At 44.1% G+C, this 16,965-nt stretch overlaps 2 protein-coding genes across 7 annotated transcripts in view; both read left to right on the top strand.

The window, feature by feature from the left end:
- Window positions 1-343, top strand: part of LOC308469828 (zinc finger protein RFP-like) — a 22,278-nt gene extending 21,935 nt beyond the window's left edge. Inside the window, exon 7 of the mRNA XM_080992811.1 lies at window positions 299-343. Coding sequence (XP_080848937.1) covers window positions 299-318 — 20 coding nt within the window. The 3' untranslated portion in view covers window positions 319-343. The remainder of the gene's footprint in view (window positions 1-298) is intronic.
- Window positions 5-16,965, top strand: LOC308469797 (zinc finger protein RFP-like). Of its 6 annotated transcripts, none has more exons than XM_080992753.1 (10): window positions 5-727; window positions 4,246-4,341; window positions 6,122-6,352; window positions 7,833-7,855; window positions 9,074-9,195; window positions 9,813-9,857; window positions 11,282-11,371; window positions 11,856-11,900; window positions 14,013-14,113; window positions 15,259-16,965. In XM_080992753.1, exons 1-10 carry the CDS (start codon window positions 101-103, stop codon window positions 15,325-15,327), a joined length of 1,449 nt encoding a protein of 482 aa, XP_080848879.1. In that variant the 5' UTR covers window positions 5-100; the 3' UTR covers window positions 15,328-16,965. The 6 variants fall into 6 exon arrangements, with proteins under 6 accessions (XP_080848879.1, XP_080848882.1, XP_080848880.1 ...); XM_080992754.1 differs by having other exon boundaries at window positions 8-727; window positions 11,856-11,888; XM_080992755.1 differs by having other exon boundaries at window positions 10-727; window positions 9,813-9,845; window positions 11,856-11,888.

The following is a 16,965-nucleotide window of genomic DNA, read 5'->3' as shown; positions in this document are numbered from 1 at the left end:
ACCTTTTATTAGCCTTGTGATGGCCACACAGCTCTCCCTCAAATTTTCCTGGGGACTGTAGTTAGTTAAGGGTGCTGGGAAGTGTAGCTTCTGGGGGTAAATGGCCATTGCCAGGATTCTTTGGCAGACACCATGCACTTTGAATTCATGGTACGGATGTGAAGCTGCACACTGTAACGGTTTCCCCCGGCTTATGCTGTTTCTTTTCAAAAACTATGAGTCACCCAGAGGGAGGGAAAGGCCCGCCCTGTGGTTTGAAACCGGAAAAATGAAACTAAGGCTTTTATTCCCATTTCAGGCAGACGAAATGGCAGATGAGAGTCCAGTCCAGAACCTCTGTGAGGAAACAACATGCTGCATCTGCCTGGAGTATTTCACAGATCCCGTGACCATAGAATGCGGCCACAATTTCTGCCAAACCTGCATCACCCAAGCTTGGGGGAACTCGGACCAAGATGCTTCTTGCCCTCAGTGCAGGGAACCTCGTCAGCAAAGGAATGTCAGGCCCAACCGGCAACTGGCGAGCATTGTGGAAATAGCCAAGAAATTCAGCCTTCAGATGGCAAAAGGGGCAGAAGCGCTGGGAAAGGTTTGTGAGAGACACCAGGAGCCCCTGAAACTCTTCTGCAAAGACGACCGAGCCCCCATCTGTGTGGTGTGTGACAAATCCAAGGAGCACAGGGACCACAAGGTGATCCCAAAGGAGGAGGCCTTTGAGGAGTATCAGGTACGGAGCTGTAGGATTGGGGACCAGGCTTCCAAGGGATGCTCAGTTATCCTAAGGATGGGGAAAGTATTTCAGCCTGAGGGCTGCATTTTTCTCTAGGCGAAATTTGGGCGGGGCATGTGGGTGGGTGATGTGGGTGATGTGGGTGGGTGTTTTTGTCCCAAACGCTGCTGGTTATTGGGTCCCGGGGCAAAAGGGGCCAGAGCAACACTTGAAAATTTCACCTTTTTGCAGTAGGCTAGTTCCTACAAATGCTCTCATTGCCGTCCCTGTCTGCCATCTAAGTAAGTGGAAAGCATTAGTGGAGTTCAGGGACACATTCTAGCCAGGCAAAAAAGACTTGAGGAGGTTGTGAACTGGAGCTGGCGAATGTTGCAGCCTGGGGAGAGGCCGGAAGCGAGTTAGGAGCTGCAGGACTCACTATCTTCTACTGAGCATTCAGTAGCAGGAACATTCGCAAGAAGTTCCAAGGGAACTTGAAAACTTGAAGGCTGGTCTGAGGGCCATAGCTCAGCAGAGGATACCAGCTTCATTCCTTGGCGTTTTTCTGTAGGGCTGGAGACAGCCTTTGTCCCAAATCCTGGAAAGCAGTCTGTATAGAAAACAAGCCAGAGGTCTGATTCTGTATAAGCCAGCCTAGTGGAAGCATTTGATGTCCCCAGGTCCCAGCAGTCTCTCTTTTTCTTTAGTCCCAGAATTTATGTTGGGAAACAGATGTTATGCCCACCAGTTTCTGCTCAGGAGGCCAGCCCCCCGGTGGTCTAGGAGGGCAGTCTGCCCAGTGGAAAGGTTTTTAGGAGCTGCGGATGCAGGGATTAGCACTCACAAGCCAGTCCACAGTGGGAAAAGGTTGCACCATCGTTACCTGGAGAGAAACACCACTGTCATCTTCTCATGCCACAAAGTGGGCTTCTGGGGTCTTAGGGAAGGGAGCTGGGATGTGGTGACTTGCAGGATCAAGGTGTGCAGGGATCTGCAGGCGGGGCCTCACATGACTCAGTCCTGCTTGCAAAGGATTCAAACAAGGAGGTTTGTTTTGCACACGCTCCCGCTCAAATATTCTAACTTCCATGTTCCTCAGTATTTCAGCCACAGAGAAAAGTAACAAAGCCTAAAATTTTAAAAAAGAAATTGTAAAAGCTCTTCACTTCAGTCATTGTTTGGATGGGGAGATTTATTTTATCCATATCCGCAGTCACACAATCAATCAATCAATCAATCAATCAATCAGTAGCTGAACTGGGTTCCACACAGTCACAAAAACAAATCAACTGAAAAAGCCTCAAAAACAAAAATTCAAAATAGATAGCAAAAACAAAGGGGCCAAACTTAATCCGTTCCGGAAGTCCATTTTACTTCCGAAATCTTCGAAAACCAAGGCGCAGCTTCTGATTGGTGCAGGCGTCCCAGAAACAATAGCTGGCAGCCGCATCGGACGTTTGGCTTCTGAAAAATATTCGAAAGCAGGAACACTTACTTCCAAAGTCTTCTGGCAGTATTCAGCACTAAAGACATGTGCAAGCTCCATAGCGTATAATCAAGGGTCAACAAACTGAAGTTGAATCCAGATCAGACTGAGGCACTGTTAGTGGGTGGTTCCCTAGACCAGATGGGTGGGAGATCATCTGCTCTTGATGAGGTTACACTTCCTCTGAAGGAGTAGGTTCGTAGCTTGGGGGTCCTCCTGACCTGGATCCTTTGCTGTCGCTCGAGGCTCAGGTGGCCTCAGTGGCACAGAGTGCCTCCCTTCAACTTTGGCTGGTGCCCAGCTATGCCCCTATCTGGGCAGGGATAGCCTAGCTACTGTTGTCTATGCTCTGGCACACTCATATCTTCCTTCCTTTCAGAAATTTGAAAGTCATTGTGATGTAGTGGTTAGAGGCCTGGGAGAGAATCAGCTTCAAATTGCCACTCTTACTTAAAACTCACTGCTGTGGCCGGAAGTCACTTTTCCCCAGCCTAACCCACCTCACAGGGCTGTTGTGAGAGTTAAAGTGAGGGCAGGGGAGAAGGACCATGTAGATTGACTTGAGTTCCTTGCAGACAGGTGGGACAAAAATGGAAAGATGGGTGGGTGGATAACGCTAGGATAGAAGTCTTTGTTTCATAACTCCATCTTGCTGGACATGAAGTCCCATGGATTTCTGAAAGCCTACATTTGCACTGCTTGCAAACATGTGAGTTCATTAGCTATTTTCTCATATGCATTTTGGGAGCTGTAGCTGTTTGGTAGGGGACGCGGGTGGCGCTGTGGGTTAAACCACAGAGCCTAGGACTTGCTGATCAGAAGGTCAGCGGTTCGCATCCCCACAACGGGGTGAGCTCCCGTTGCTCGGTCCCTGCTCCTGCCAACCTAGCAGTTCGAAACCACGTCAAAGTGCAAGTAGATAAATAGGTACCGCTCCAGTGGGAAGGTAAATGGTGTTTCCGGGCGCTGCTCTGGTTCGCCAGAAGCGGCTTAGTCATGCTGGCCACATGACCCAGAAGCTGTACGCCGGCCCCCTCGGCCTGTAAAGCAAGATGAGCGCCGCAACCCCAGAGTCGGCCACGACTAGACCTAATGGTCAGGGTTCCCTTTACCTTTACCTTAGCTGTTTGGTGCAGTAGGTACCAGCACATGGTACCTTTGGATATTCTAATACAGACAACATCTGGTTTCGTTGTGCCATCAGGAAAGTATTAGGTGCAATCCTATCCATGCAGAAAATGCTGAGCTTATTTGGCTCAACATATTTGTGTGAGAAGACATTCTCTGCTATGAACTTTAACAAGAACCATGTGAGGACAAGACTAAATGACTCTCACCTGTGTGGCATTTTGCAGATCAAAACCACTGCCTTTGAACCAGACCTAGCCTATGTCCAGATCTCAGTTTCACCCTTCACATTAGTGCAGGCAAGTTTTGTTTTTCCAATTGAGATGAATACATTGTAAAATCTCAGTTAATGTCAGTTGGTCTAAATCAGGTATAAATATATTTGGACACAACATGTATACCTGGTGTTATGTTCCTGTTCATATTTTTTGAACTTAAAAGTTGACAGGTAACCTTTATTACCAATAATATGTAATGTACTTTACAATGTTTCTGACATATATTTCAGCTTCCTTGATTTTTTTCCCCATCTGGCCTTCAGATATGAAAGGCAGAGTGATTTAACACCTGTTTAGATTTGCCATCCATGTGACGAAATGAAAAGTATGCCATTTGCAATAAACTTTGCATAAGTACTCAGTGATACGCAGTACCAGCACCTTTCCACCCCAAATGTTAAAAGTGTGGCACTTACAGTAACAACTTCTTGGTGAATACTTGAAGGGTTTTTTTAAAAAAAAAGAAAAGAAAGAAGAGCGAGCTCTGAATAGGGCTGTTCACCAGCCACAAGCTTTGGTTCGCACCCCAATTTAACTTTGGAAAAGATCATGGTTTGGTGCAGAAAGTTTTATGAGGCTGCTACGATTTTATGAGTATATCTTTGCTGCCAAAACTAACCCAAATGCCTTTTTGGCCACCCCAGGGTAAAATTCTGCGTCATTTGGAGTTCCTGAACAAACAGAAAGGAGAAATTCTGTCTTCTAAACTGACGGTGGAGACTGAAAGCCAGAATCTGCTGGTAGGTGCAAACCTTCTTGCCTCTCCAGGATGGTTATATTGACAGAGTGAGGCCTGCGTTCTGCGGTGAAGCCTATGCTTCACTTGCACAGTGTCCCAGGTTTGATCATTGGCATTATCAATTAAATGAATAATGGGTAGTAGAGTTGGGAAAGGTCTCTGCTTCAGACCTTGAAGAGCAGCTGCCTGCAAGGTTAGGCAACATTCAGCAAGATAGGCTAAAATTGGTAGGGTTGTCTAAGGGCGAAAGTAGTCCTTGAGTCCAAAAATGCCAGCCATTCCATAATAATAATAATAATAATAATAATAATAATAATAATAATACAGTGGTGCCCCGCAAGATGAATGCCTCGCAAGACAGAAAACCTGCTAGACGAAAGGGTTTTCCGTTTTTGAGCTGCTTCGCAAGACGATTTTCCCTATGGGCTTGCTTTGCAAGACGAAAACGTCTTGCGAGTGTTCCGATTTTTTTCCGCTTCCCCCCCTTTTTCTAAGCCGCTAAGCCGCTAATAGCCTTTTAGCCGCTAATCCGCTAAGCCTTTAATAGCCGCTAAACCGCTAATAGCGCTAATCCGCTAATCCGCTAATAGGGTTGCTTCGCAAGACGAAAAAACCGCTAGACGAAGAGACTCGCAGAACGGATTAATTTCGTCTTGCGAGGCACCACTGTAATAATAATAATAATAATAATAATAATAATAATAATAATATTTTCCCAGCCACTCTGGGCGGCTCACAACAGAATTAATGATAATAAAGAACTGATAAAACATCAAACATTAAAAACTTCCCTAAACAGAGCTGCCTTCAGATGTCTTCTAAAAGTCAGATAGTTGTTTATAATAATAATAATAATAATATCTTTATTGTCATTGCCCCCTCTCGGGGACAACGAAATTACGTTTATTTCCTTGACATCTGATGGGAGGGCGTTCCACAGGGCGGGCGCCACTACCGAGAAGGCCCTCTGCCTGGTTCCCTGTAGCTTTGCTTCTTGCAGGGAGGGAAATGCCAGAAGGTCCTCGGAGCTGGACCTCAGCGTCCGGACTGAACGATGGGGGTGGAGACACTCCTTCAGGTATACTGGGCTGAGGCCATTTAGGGCTTTAAAGGTCAGCACTGACACTTTGAATTGTGCTCAGAAACGTACTGGGAGCCAACATAGGTCTTTCAGGACCGGTGTTATATGGTCCCGGCTGCCACTCCCAGTCACCAGTCTATCTGCCGCATTCTGGATTAGTTGCAGTTTCCGGGTCACCTTTAAAGGTAGCCTCACGTAGAGCACATTGCATTAGTCCAAGTGGGAGATAACCAGAGCATGCACCACTCTGGCAAGACAGTCTGCAGGCAGGTAGGGTCTCAGCCTTGTACCAGATGGAGCTGGTAGACAGCTGCCCTGGATACAAAATGACTCCCAGGCTGTGCACCTGGTATTTTAAAGAACGAAGTGACCCCACAAAGCTAGTCCTCCTCCTTCTCGTCACTTCCTCACAGCCCTACTATTAGGCAGAGTGAGGTGGCCAAGGCAGGATGAAGATGCCAGGGAATAGAGAACAGCAGCAGCTTAATAGATCGGTAGGTGAGCAGCAGGAAAATATTGCAGACAGAGCCAAGCAAAGTGGCCATGTCTTGCAAAGCTAGCCTGCCTGCTGCCCTCAGCTGTGACTGAACTGCTGTACCATTGTGACTGTAAACATCAGCTGCCCTGCCAGTCAGCATGTGCACATGGAATTAAGGGGACATCTAAATGTTTTTGTCTGGCCTTGACTCTCTCCTTGCAGAAGCAGACAGCCACGGAGAGGCAGAAAATCATGGCTGATTTCCAGCAATTGCACCAGTTTCTGGAAGAACAAGAGTGCCTCCTGCTGACTCAATTAAAGGAACTGGACGATGGGATTAAAAACTGTAGGAATCAATATATTGCCAGACTCTGTGAGGAAATTGCCTCCCTTAACAACCTAATCAGGCAGCTGGAGGAGAAACAGAAGCAGCCAGTGACTGAATTCTTGCAGGTGAGCAATGGTGGAACAAAACCATCCAGGTTGGGGAAAGGCTGTACCACCACACACTCTGTTCACTGGTCTATAGAAGTATTTACAGTAGGAGTGTGCGCTTCAATATTTGGTGGATATATATAAAGCAAAGGGGAAAGTAATAAACTGCTGGAAGGAACTGGGTTGGTCAAAGAAAGCTTGACAAAAACAAGGAGTCCATTTAATGTCCCTTCAAGTTGCATCTTGTTGGTGTCTCCTTACATCTGTCAGTGTCAAGACCCTGTCCTGGCATCCCTTCTACCTGCGAACAGGTACCTAAAGTCAGCCTAATTGTCAAATCAAAAATACCTGTCTGTGTGTGCACAGCTCAATCCTAGGGAGAAAATGGAATCCCTTTTATTTTTCATTTTCCCAAAATCAACTTTAAAGACTCATAACACCAACCCCTAGAACCCTTCCTTCCTTCCTTCCTTCCTTCCTTCCTTCCTTCCTTCCTTCCTTCTTTTACTCCAGTTACACTTGTCTCTCGTGTTTTCCTATTTTCAGACTGATTGTCCATAAAACACTAAGGGAAGTTAAGCGATTCCTTTTTTCCCTACTCCAGAACTGTAAAGTCTACCTTTGTGGGAGAACTGTTGCAGTTATCACTCATTCCCTCTGAAGGAGCAACAATGGGCACTAATTTCATCCATTTTTTATTACAGGTTATAGAAGTTTCCTTAAAAAGAGAGAAAGGGAGCCAGAGCTGCCCAATGGGACGCCCCCTGCATTTATTTGCCTGCAATTTGCAAGGTTTAAGCTACTCTGGAGGGACAAAGAGGCTTGCAAATTTCATCCACTTCTGTCAAACAGAAACAAAGTTAGAGCCATAATATGGACCATTTGTGCTGGTGGAGCTTAATTTTTGACAAAGTAGAATTGGATCTGGACCCTTTGTTGCACTGGGCAGAGTACGAAGTACTTCAGGGTGAAAGAAATCAATATTTTAAAGCAGGGTTGCCAAACCACACATGACCTTGTAACTTACAAGCAGATGGAAACCTGTAGCATTTAAAGGAGGCAAGGAGGCATGTGGAAGAGAAAGCCTGCGGAGGATGGGTGGGGCCCCACTCCAGCCTGCTCCCCCTTAAGGCTCTAACATGGCAAGGGCTGAGAGCAGCTTCTCATGCCTGCCTTGCTCAGTGGGGCCCGTGGTCCCTGGACTAGCCCGTTGTCTCTGCAGAAAACATTGTGTTATACATAGAAAGATACAGTATGTCCCCTCTGTGAACTGATGTGTGGTGCAAAGGACTGAATTTCCCCAGACCGTGGGGACCCCTGAGAAATTAATAATTATAATTTGGACTATAATTTGGTCTTTTTTATTTTAGTTTTTTTATTTTAATTGGAGTATTATGATTGGATATATTAACTGGATGTTTTTTATTGGAAAATCAATAAAAATGATTTTTTTAAAAAAGAAGGACTGAATTTCTCTCATTCTGTCTCTTCCATCTAGAATATGAGAAGCATCCTGGAAAGGTATGTGGCTTTGTTATAGTGGGCTGGTACTGATTTCCTTCCTCTGTGGTAAGGGAGAAATTGATTTGGTCTATGTGAGCCAATGTAATTCACAGTTTACAGACCAATAAGCAGATCAGAATACAGTTACCCATCTGATTGCACACTTATACAAATGTTGTGATGCATTTTTTATCCAAAACTGCGTATCTCGTGCGGGGAAATGTACAAAAAGCATTTTTGGGATACCTAGAACAGCATGCAAAAAAGGATAGAATTTTTTTGGGGGGGTGGGTTATGCATATAAAATGCATATTTTAGGAAGGAGTGATGATATTTCTTCATCTACTGTATACTTCATATCATATCAGAGTTGGTGGTGGTGGTGGATTATTAGATTTCTTACTTGCCCTCCACTGTCAGGTTCCAGGGCAATTTATGGATTAAAATACAATATTAAAAATAGTTAAAACAAATTACAATCCAAGAAAACTGGGTGGGTCCTAAAATACATCTCCTAGATGACAAAGGCCAGAGTAAAGAGATGCACTTATTAGTTACTTGTGTGCATTATCTGCAAACATAATTTGTTCGAGTAAATATTCAGTAAGGCTCTGCTCCAGATTCACCCAGATCCTCAACTAAATTGGGCCGATTTATACCCTCTTCTGATCAGGTAGAAGCAGCAACAAATCACAACTTTGTCACAAGTTAATCAGGCACAAGTTAATCATTTATATGTAATTTTTAAATGAAAAAATGTTTATGTAAATTTACACTTTATACTCTCCACCCCCTTATACATCATTTTCTAGTTTGTAATAGGTCTTTGTAATGGTCACAGGGCAGACAATACCATTAGTTGCTATCACAGGACTTCATCCACACTTCTAGGCACACTTCCGAGAAGCTTTCCTTTTGTCCTGCCGCTTTTCCTGGGAAAACCTGCTGCTTGCCACAGAATTGGAAGAAACATAAATCCGCAGAAAACCCGATAAATGTTTGGTTCTATTTCGCTGTTAACCCACAGAAAACTCGACTGACCTTTGTTCCGATTCAGTGGTAAACAGCAGGGACTTTCGTGGGGAAACCAGGGAGAATGAAAGAAAAACCTATCATGGCTGAGCCCTTGGTATCTTCCTGCTGTTCCCACTTTTCTCCTTCATTCTGACGACTGAATTAAGAATGACTTGAGAATGACCTGATGGATCACAATAAACCTCACTTGCTTCTTCCTAGGTGTAATGAAAATGAAAATAAAACCATAGATGCAATAGCTTTCCCTCCTGGATTAAAACAGCAAATAGATAAATTCTCTAAAATGCATCCTTTTTTGGAGAAGGAGACCAAGAAATTTAAAGGTAACCGAGATCATTGTGTGATGTTTTATATGTGAGATAGATGATGATAGATGATAGATAGATGATAGATATTGTTGCATGCCATTCCCATTCCCAAATGATGAATATTCCAGGGGTTCCCCCAGGGTTCAAGTTTCCTATTGGCAAATGAGGCACAGCAGAGACTGTGGTGTCTTTAGGATATATGGTTTATTTACACATATATACAATCTGAGCCTACAATGGAGGGGTTCACAGGCACCCCAAGAGAGTCTTGTTTCTCTCATAGCCCCAGCCTTGCATTCAAAACAGGAACCCACCATTGTGCTCTGATTCTCATTCTGTCTTGCTGTCTTTTACAGCCTGTCACATCCCTAAACTCTGCTCTACTTCAAAACTCTGGTTTTGTCTTCTAACTCTCTCAGAGCTGGGGGAGGCAACTCTTCTCTGTGCCCCCCACCCTGAACATGCTTTCATAACACTTAATGCTAATGCTGGAAGAGGGGGGAAGATGGAGAACTATGGCTAAATTTTAGATTTAGACACGAACACTCTTGCAAACATTCTAAATCTAAAGCATTGCCCTTGAAGCCCAGTACGAGTATTGACTTTTTCCTCATTTCACTTTTTTTCCTCAGACGTTGTGCTCTCTGGACCTCAAGACGAAAAAGGTACATTTCCAGGTTTGGCAGATCTTTAAACAATTTTTGCAGATGGGATATGGGAGGGTTTTGCACTTCAATCTCCCAGCAGCACAAGATTGCTGGGGTCCCAAGCTGCATCCCCTGGGTTCATATTTCCTTTCGGGAAATGAGAAACAGCAGAGACTGTGGTGTCTTTAGGATATATGGTTTATTCCCACATATATAGAATCTGAGCCTACGATGGAGGGGTTCACAACACGGACACCCCAAGAGAGTCATGTTTCTCCCATAGCCCCAGCCTTGCATTCAAAGCAGGAATCAGCCCTTGTGCTCTGAGCCAGTGTGGTGTAGTGGTTAAGAGTGATGGGTTCACTTCCCCGCTCCTCCACATGCAGCTGCTGGGTGACCTTTGGCCAGTCACACTTCTCTGAAGTCTCTCAGCCCCACTCACCTCACAGAGTGTTTGTTGTGGGGGAGGAAGGGAAAGGAGAATGTGAGCCGCTTTGAGACTCCTTCGGGTAGTGATAAAGCGGGGTATCAAATCCAAACTCCTCCTCTTCTTCTTTTTCTGGCCTGCTGCCTTTTACAGCCTGTCACATCCCTAACCTCTACTTCAAAACTCTGGTTTTGTCTCTGGTTAACTCTCTCAGAGCCGGGGGAGGGGGCCATTAGTGTACCCCATTATTGGCGCTGTCTGCAGAAGGAAGCTCTAAATCACATGAGGATCCTACATGAGATTCTAATGTGATTGGGGGCAGGGTATAGAATGCTGGAAGGAAAGAGCCGTGTATGGAAATTTAAATTTTCACACGTATAATTTCCTGTTAGATATCTCATATCTTGACATTTGAGGGTTCTGTATGAGGGTCATTTTAAAATTCTGAGTGACCTTTCGGTCTTCGGCATTGATTGCAACTCTTCTCTGAGTGCCCCACCCCCCAACATGCTAGCATAACACTTAATGCTAATGCCGGAAGAGGGTGGAAGAGGGAGTAAAAGGTAAAGGGACCCCTGACCATTAGGTCCAGTCATGACTGACTCTGGGGTTGCAGCGCTCATCTCGCTTTTTTGGCCAAGGGAGCTTCTGGGTCATGTAGCCAGCATGACTAAGCCACTTCTGGCGAACTAGAGCAGCGCACGGAAACGTCTTTTACCTTCCCGCTGAAGCGGTACCTATTTATCTACTTGCACTTTGACGTGCTTTCGAACTGCTAGCTTGGCAGGAGCAGGGACAGAGCAACGGGAGCTTACCCCGTCATGGGGATTCGAACCGCCAACCTTCTGATCAGCAAGTCCTAGGCTCTGTGGTTTAACCCACAGCGCCACCCGCGTCCCTTGAAAGTACTATAGTTAAATTTTAGATTTTGGCATGAACACACTTCCAAGCTCTCTAAATCTAAAGCATTGCCCTTGGAGCCATGTTTGAGTATTGACTTTTTCCTCATTTCGCTTTCCCCCCTTAGACGTTGTGCTCTCTGGGCCTCAAGAAAAGAAAGAGACAGCTGTACCCCAAGCAGCACAAGGTTTCTGGATTCCCAAGCTGCCTCCCCTGGGTTCGTATTTCCTTTTGGAAAATGAGGCACAGCAGAGACTGTGGTGTCTTTAGGATATATGGTTTATTGACACATATAGGCACTCTGAGCCTACGATGGAGGGATTCACAGACACCCCAAGAGAGTCTTGTTTCTCCCATAGCCCCAGCCTTGCATTCAAAACAGGAATCAACCCTCGTGCTCTGTTATCTTTCTGTCTTGCTGCCTTTTACAGCCTGTCACATCCCTAAACTCTACTCCAAAACTCTGGTTTTGTCTTCTAACTCTCTCAGAGCTGGGGGAGGCAACTCTTCTCTGTGCCCCCCACCCCGAACATGCTTTCATAACACTTAATGCTAATGCTGGAAGAGGGAGAAAGATGGAGTACTGTGGCTAAATTTTAGATTTAGGCCTGAACACACTTGCAAACATTTTAAATCTGAAGCATTGCCCTTGGAGCCAAGTACGAGTATTGACTTTTTCCTCATTTCACTTTTTTCCTCAGATGCTGTATTCTCTGGACTTCAAGGAAAGAAAGGTACATTTCCAGGTTTGGCAGATTTTCAAACAATTTTTGCAGATGAGATATGGGAGGGTTTTGCACTTCAATCTCCCAGCAGCACAAGATTGCTGGGGTCCCAAGCTGCATCTCCAGGGTTCGTATTTCCTTTTGGGAAATGAGAGACAGCAGAGACTGTGGTGTCTTTAGGATATATGGTTTACTTACACATATATACAATGTGAGCCTACGATGGAGGGGTTCACAGACACCCCAAGAGAGTCTTGTTTCTCCTATAGCCACAGTCTTGCATTCAAATCAAGCATTTTGCTGATCCTCTTTTCGGCTTGCTGCCTTTTACAGCCTGTCACATCCCTAAACTTTACTTCAAAACTCTGATTTTGTCTTCCAGCTATATCAGAGCTGGGGAAGGGGCCCTCCCAAGAGCTGTCTGGCACAGAGCCCCCTCTCTGTCTTTCTTGATGGCCCAACTCCTTTCCTTTGCTCTTGGTTAATGGCCCAGACTAACTGTGTACATGGGACTAACTCTCCTGGCTACTACACAATGATGCCGCTTGCCCTCCTTTCGCTTGGCTCCCTTCCCCTGTCTGCTTTAGGACAAACAGATGAATACTACTTCCTACTGCGGGCAGATTTGAGGGTAAACCATACACAGCGCGGGTCTGCCCCTGTGGCTCGTTGGAAGTTGAAACTGCCTCACATGTACTATTACGTTGTCGTCTTTATGAGGATATACGTTTGACTTTTATTACACCTGTTTTACAAAAGTCCAGGAAAGAATCGGAACACCATGGTTTAAAGCTACTGCTAGAGGACAAGAATCCCAAGACTACATTAAATGTAGCCAAATTCTGTGCGGCTGCAATTAATCGCAGGAAGCAAGTGGTATCCCATAATGACCAAACCCCCAAATGTTAATTACAGGGGGCACGCTAATAATTAATTTTAATTTTTTATATTTAAATGCTTGTTATACTCATATTGTCCTCTGTATTTTTGATATATATTTTTTTTTATGATCTGTGATATTGTGTGTGTTGTCGCTGGTCTGTGACCGTATTAATAAATTCATTCATTCATTCATTCATACTTCCTACTGCAATCTGGTGAATGAGAGGACAGGGAAGCAAGCAAGAATAGCTGGAGCTACTGGCTCTGCATTGAAAGGAAGTTCTGAAGTGGACCGTTGCTTGCTCTGAAGCTGGTTTAGACTCATCAAATACAAATGTGGAGGGAAGACTGTGGCTCTCTTGTGCTGTTCACTTCTCCCGCATGCTTAGAACCACACGAGGGAGATCAGAGATATGTGCACTAGCTCTGTCCCCTCTAGTGTACCCCATTATTGGCGCTGACCACAGAAGGGAGCTCTATATCACATGAGGATCCTACATGAGATTCTAATGTGATTGGGGGGCAGGGAATAGAATGCCGGAAGGAAAGAGCAGTGTATGGAAATTTAAATTTTCACATGTAGAATTTCCTGTTAGATATCTGATATCTTGACATTTGAGGGTTCTATGTGGGGGTCAGTTTAAAATTCTGAGTGACCTTGCGGTCTTTGGCATTGATTGCAACTCTTCTCTGAGTGCCCCCCAAAACATGTTTTCATAACACTTTATACCAATTCTAGAAGAGGGCAAAAGATGGAGTTGTTGTTGTTTAGTCGTTTAGTCGTGTCCCACTCTTCGTGAACCCATGGACCAGAGCACGCTAGGCACTCCTGTCTTCCACTGCCTCACGCCGTTTGGTCAAACTCATGCTGGTAGCTTTGAGAACACTGTCCAACCATCTTGTCCTCTGTCATCCCCTTCTCCTTGTGCCCTCAATCTTTCCCAACATCAGGGTCTTTTCCAGGGAGTCTTCTCTTCTCATGAGGTGGCCAAAGTATTGGAGCCTCAGCTTCACGATCTGTCCTTCCAGTGAGCACTCAGGGCTGATTTCCTTCAGAATGGATCGGTTTGATCTTCTTGCAGTCCATGGGACTCTCAAGAAAAGAAAAGACTCTCAAAAAAGATGGAGTAATATGGCTAAATTTTAGATTTTGGCATCAACATACTTGCAAACATTCTAAATCTAAAGCACTGCCCTTGGAATCAAGTATGAGTATTGACTTTTTCCTCATTTGACTTTCCCCCCCCTTAGGTGCTGTGCTCTCTGGACTTCATAAAAAGGAAGACAGGACTGTACCCCAACTCAATCTCCAAGCAGCACAAAATTCCAGGGCTCCCAAGCGGTTTTCCCAGGTTTCGTATTTCCTTTTGGGAAATGAGATACAGCAGAGAACTGTGGTGTCTTTGCGATATATGGTTTATTTACACATATATACAATCTGAGTCTACAATGGAGGGATTCACAGCATGGACACCCTAAGAGAGTATTGTTTCTCCCATAGCCACAGTCTTGGATTCAAAGCAGGAATCAACCATCGTGCTCTGATTCTCTATCCAACTTGCTGCTTTTTACAGCCTGTCACATCCCTAAACTCTACTTCAAAACTCTGGCTTTGTCTTTTAACTATTTCAGAGCTGGAGTAGTTGAAGCTTAACATTTGAGAGTTCTTTTTTCTATTTAGAATTCTGAGTAATCTTCATTACTTGGCACTGATTTCTCTGAACCCCACCCCCCTCAATGTTTTCATAAAATGTAATGATAATGCTGGAATGCTGTGGCTTGCTGAAGTCAGCTGGGAGTTCACCACACCTCAACTGGTGTGTGTTATGAGCACAGAAGCGGAGTCATCAGAGATTTCCTTCTCCCAACTGAACAGCATCTTCCAGATTCCCAGTTAAGGGGGAAACTCCTCACACACAGTTCAAAGTAACCAAGTGTTTAATGTCTCCAGACACAAACACAGTTCTTCTGGTCTTTAAAGTAAAGATACGTATGAGCAGATCCATTGACACTCATCACCATGCTAGCTAATGCTTCTGTATAAAACCCACGGCCTCTTTCCCTGAGTCCTACAGAGTCAGACCCTGACAGCAAATGGGACAGGGCACAGACAAGACAGACAGGATGAAAGCAATGCCCTAGAGGCTACTATTTCTGTCTCTACATGTAGGCACATTTCCTGGACCAATGGGAGGGTGAATGACTCCACAAGTCGCACACTAGACCTTTCTGGTCCTGCTATGGCAACCCAGTGCACCCGGCACCCTTATCTCAGAACATCCAGACGTGGGAAATGTGCTCCTCAAGGCACGAGCCCAAGCACTGTGCAATTTCACCCATTGTTCACATTACACCAACACAGAAGAGGGCAAACGATCATATAAGATGGCTAAATTTTAGATTCTGGTGTGAACACACTTCCAAGCACTCTGAATCTAAATCATTACCTTGGAAGTATGAGTATTGACTTCTTCTTCATATCAATGTTTTTCCTTAGATGTTTCGTTCTCCTGACCTCAAGATAAGAAAGACAAATTCCACCAAAAATCCACAGAAGCCCTGGTGAAGATATTTCTCTTTCTGGAATTCTCCAAGGATGTGATTCCGGCGCACTCTAAATTTGTTAAAGCAAAAGCCCTTGCTAGGGCAAAGAATATGGAATGCTACATTCAGTTCCTGGCAAAGTCTTGTATTCAATATTCTGGTCAAACTCATAATCACAACCATCCAGACTTTGCAGAGGCATTCCTCACTTAAATCGGTTGACACCCTGGAACTGAAGCTTTGGATGACTCCATTAACTGATTAATAAGAGGATACACTGTTGAAGACATTGTTTTGCCAGTCTGGGCGTTCGGCCAATAGAATGGAGTGTAAACAGTCAGCATCGAAAATCAACAACAAAAGAATGTTTTATACCACCTGTTTATTGACTAGTGAAGCAGCAAAAGTCACCACTGCTTTTTGAATAGAAATATTAACAAGTCAGAGTCAAGCTGATAAGAAAGAAGTATTTGAGGTATATGAATGGCAGGTTTTATATACATGCATATACAAGAAACCTTGTAACAATGAATATTGGATTTACAACCAAGATAAGAGGGGCCAAAAGGAAGTTAATAATATAATATGAAGTTAGTTAGTTTGAATGTAAAAGGGCTGAGAGAGTCCAAAAAACAGTGAGTAATTCTGCAGTACTTAAAATCTTTAAATAATTACATTGGTTATTTACAAGAGACACATTTGTTAAATCAAGACAAAAAAGTGTTAATGAAGAATTGGGTAAGAAAGGAATATACTGCAAATTATATTTCCAGTGCTAGAGGCCTTGCTATCTTGATACGAAAAGGATTGAGAGTGGATATATGACAAGTTATTGCTGATGAAAATGGATGGTATTTAATTTTGTGTGTGAAAATTGCCGAAATGGTAATAATGTAGATTAATATATATGGGCCAGATGTAGATTCTCCAGATATGTTTTATCAATGTTTTACTCATCTAAGTCAAAGTACATACAATAAACTTATACTGTAATAGGAGGTGATTTCAATGAAATGATTGATCCTAACCTGGATAGAACTAAGCTTCCATGAAAAAAAGTTTCATTAGTTAGAGAAACTCTCAAAAAGTACATGCAAGAGTTGAATTTGGTTGACCCTGTTTTAGGTTTAGGGCCCATCCAATTCAAGACTGTGATATTGATGTATGTTGCAAGACATGTATTCCCTTAAGCTCCACCACTTATAGCTGTTTTAGCTGCATGTCTTCTAGTTCTTAAAAGTTTTCATTATCAGTTCTTATCCATCCATTATCTGTGTTTAACCTTGTATTCTATTCACATATTTATCCTATGCTTGTTTTCTTGTTCTTACTTGCTTTAACAATTACCTGTGTAAATCCTAACTTCTACAGTCATACCTTGGTCTGAGTCTGCCCTGGCTTGAGTCCGTTCCGCGGAACGTTGGCGGCAAACCCGGAAGTACCAGAACGGGTTACTTCCGGGTTTGCTGCTCGTGCATGTGCAGAAGCACTAAATCACACACGTGCATGCACAGGCACGACACTTTGGCCTGCGTCATTTTCGGGTTACGGCGGGGGCTCCGGAACGGATCCCTGCTGTAAGCCAAGGTACCGCTGTATTTTATTCATATGTTTTTCTTATGCTGGTCTGTGACCGTAATAAAGATTATTGATTGATTGA

The sequence above is a fragment of the Podarcis pityusensis genome, assembly GCF_964106645.2.
Source record: "Podarcis pityusensis genome assembly, chromosome: 2".
Taxonomy (NCBI): Eukaryota; Metazoa; Chordata; class Lepidosauria; order Squamata; family Lacertidae; genus Podarcis; species Podarcis pityusensis.
The sequence above is the reverse complement of the archived record's forward strand: the minus strand, read 5'-3'. Positions and strand labels throughout refer to the sequence as shown.

Bases quoted from the DNA above. Each gene is read 5' to 3' on its own strand.
- LOC308469797 (XM_080992753.1), top strand. From the start codon at position 101: ATGGCCATTGCCAGGATTCTTTGGCAGACACCATGCACTTTGAATTCA. The intron at 728-4,245 runs GTACGGAGCTGT...TGGCCACCCCAG, and splicing joins AGGCCTTTGAGGAGTATCAG to GGTAAAATTCTGCGTCATTT. The intron at 9,858-11,281 runs GTTTGGCAGATC...TTCCCCCCTTAG, and splicing joins CGAAAAAGGTACATTTCCAG to ACGTTGTGCTCTCTGGGCCT.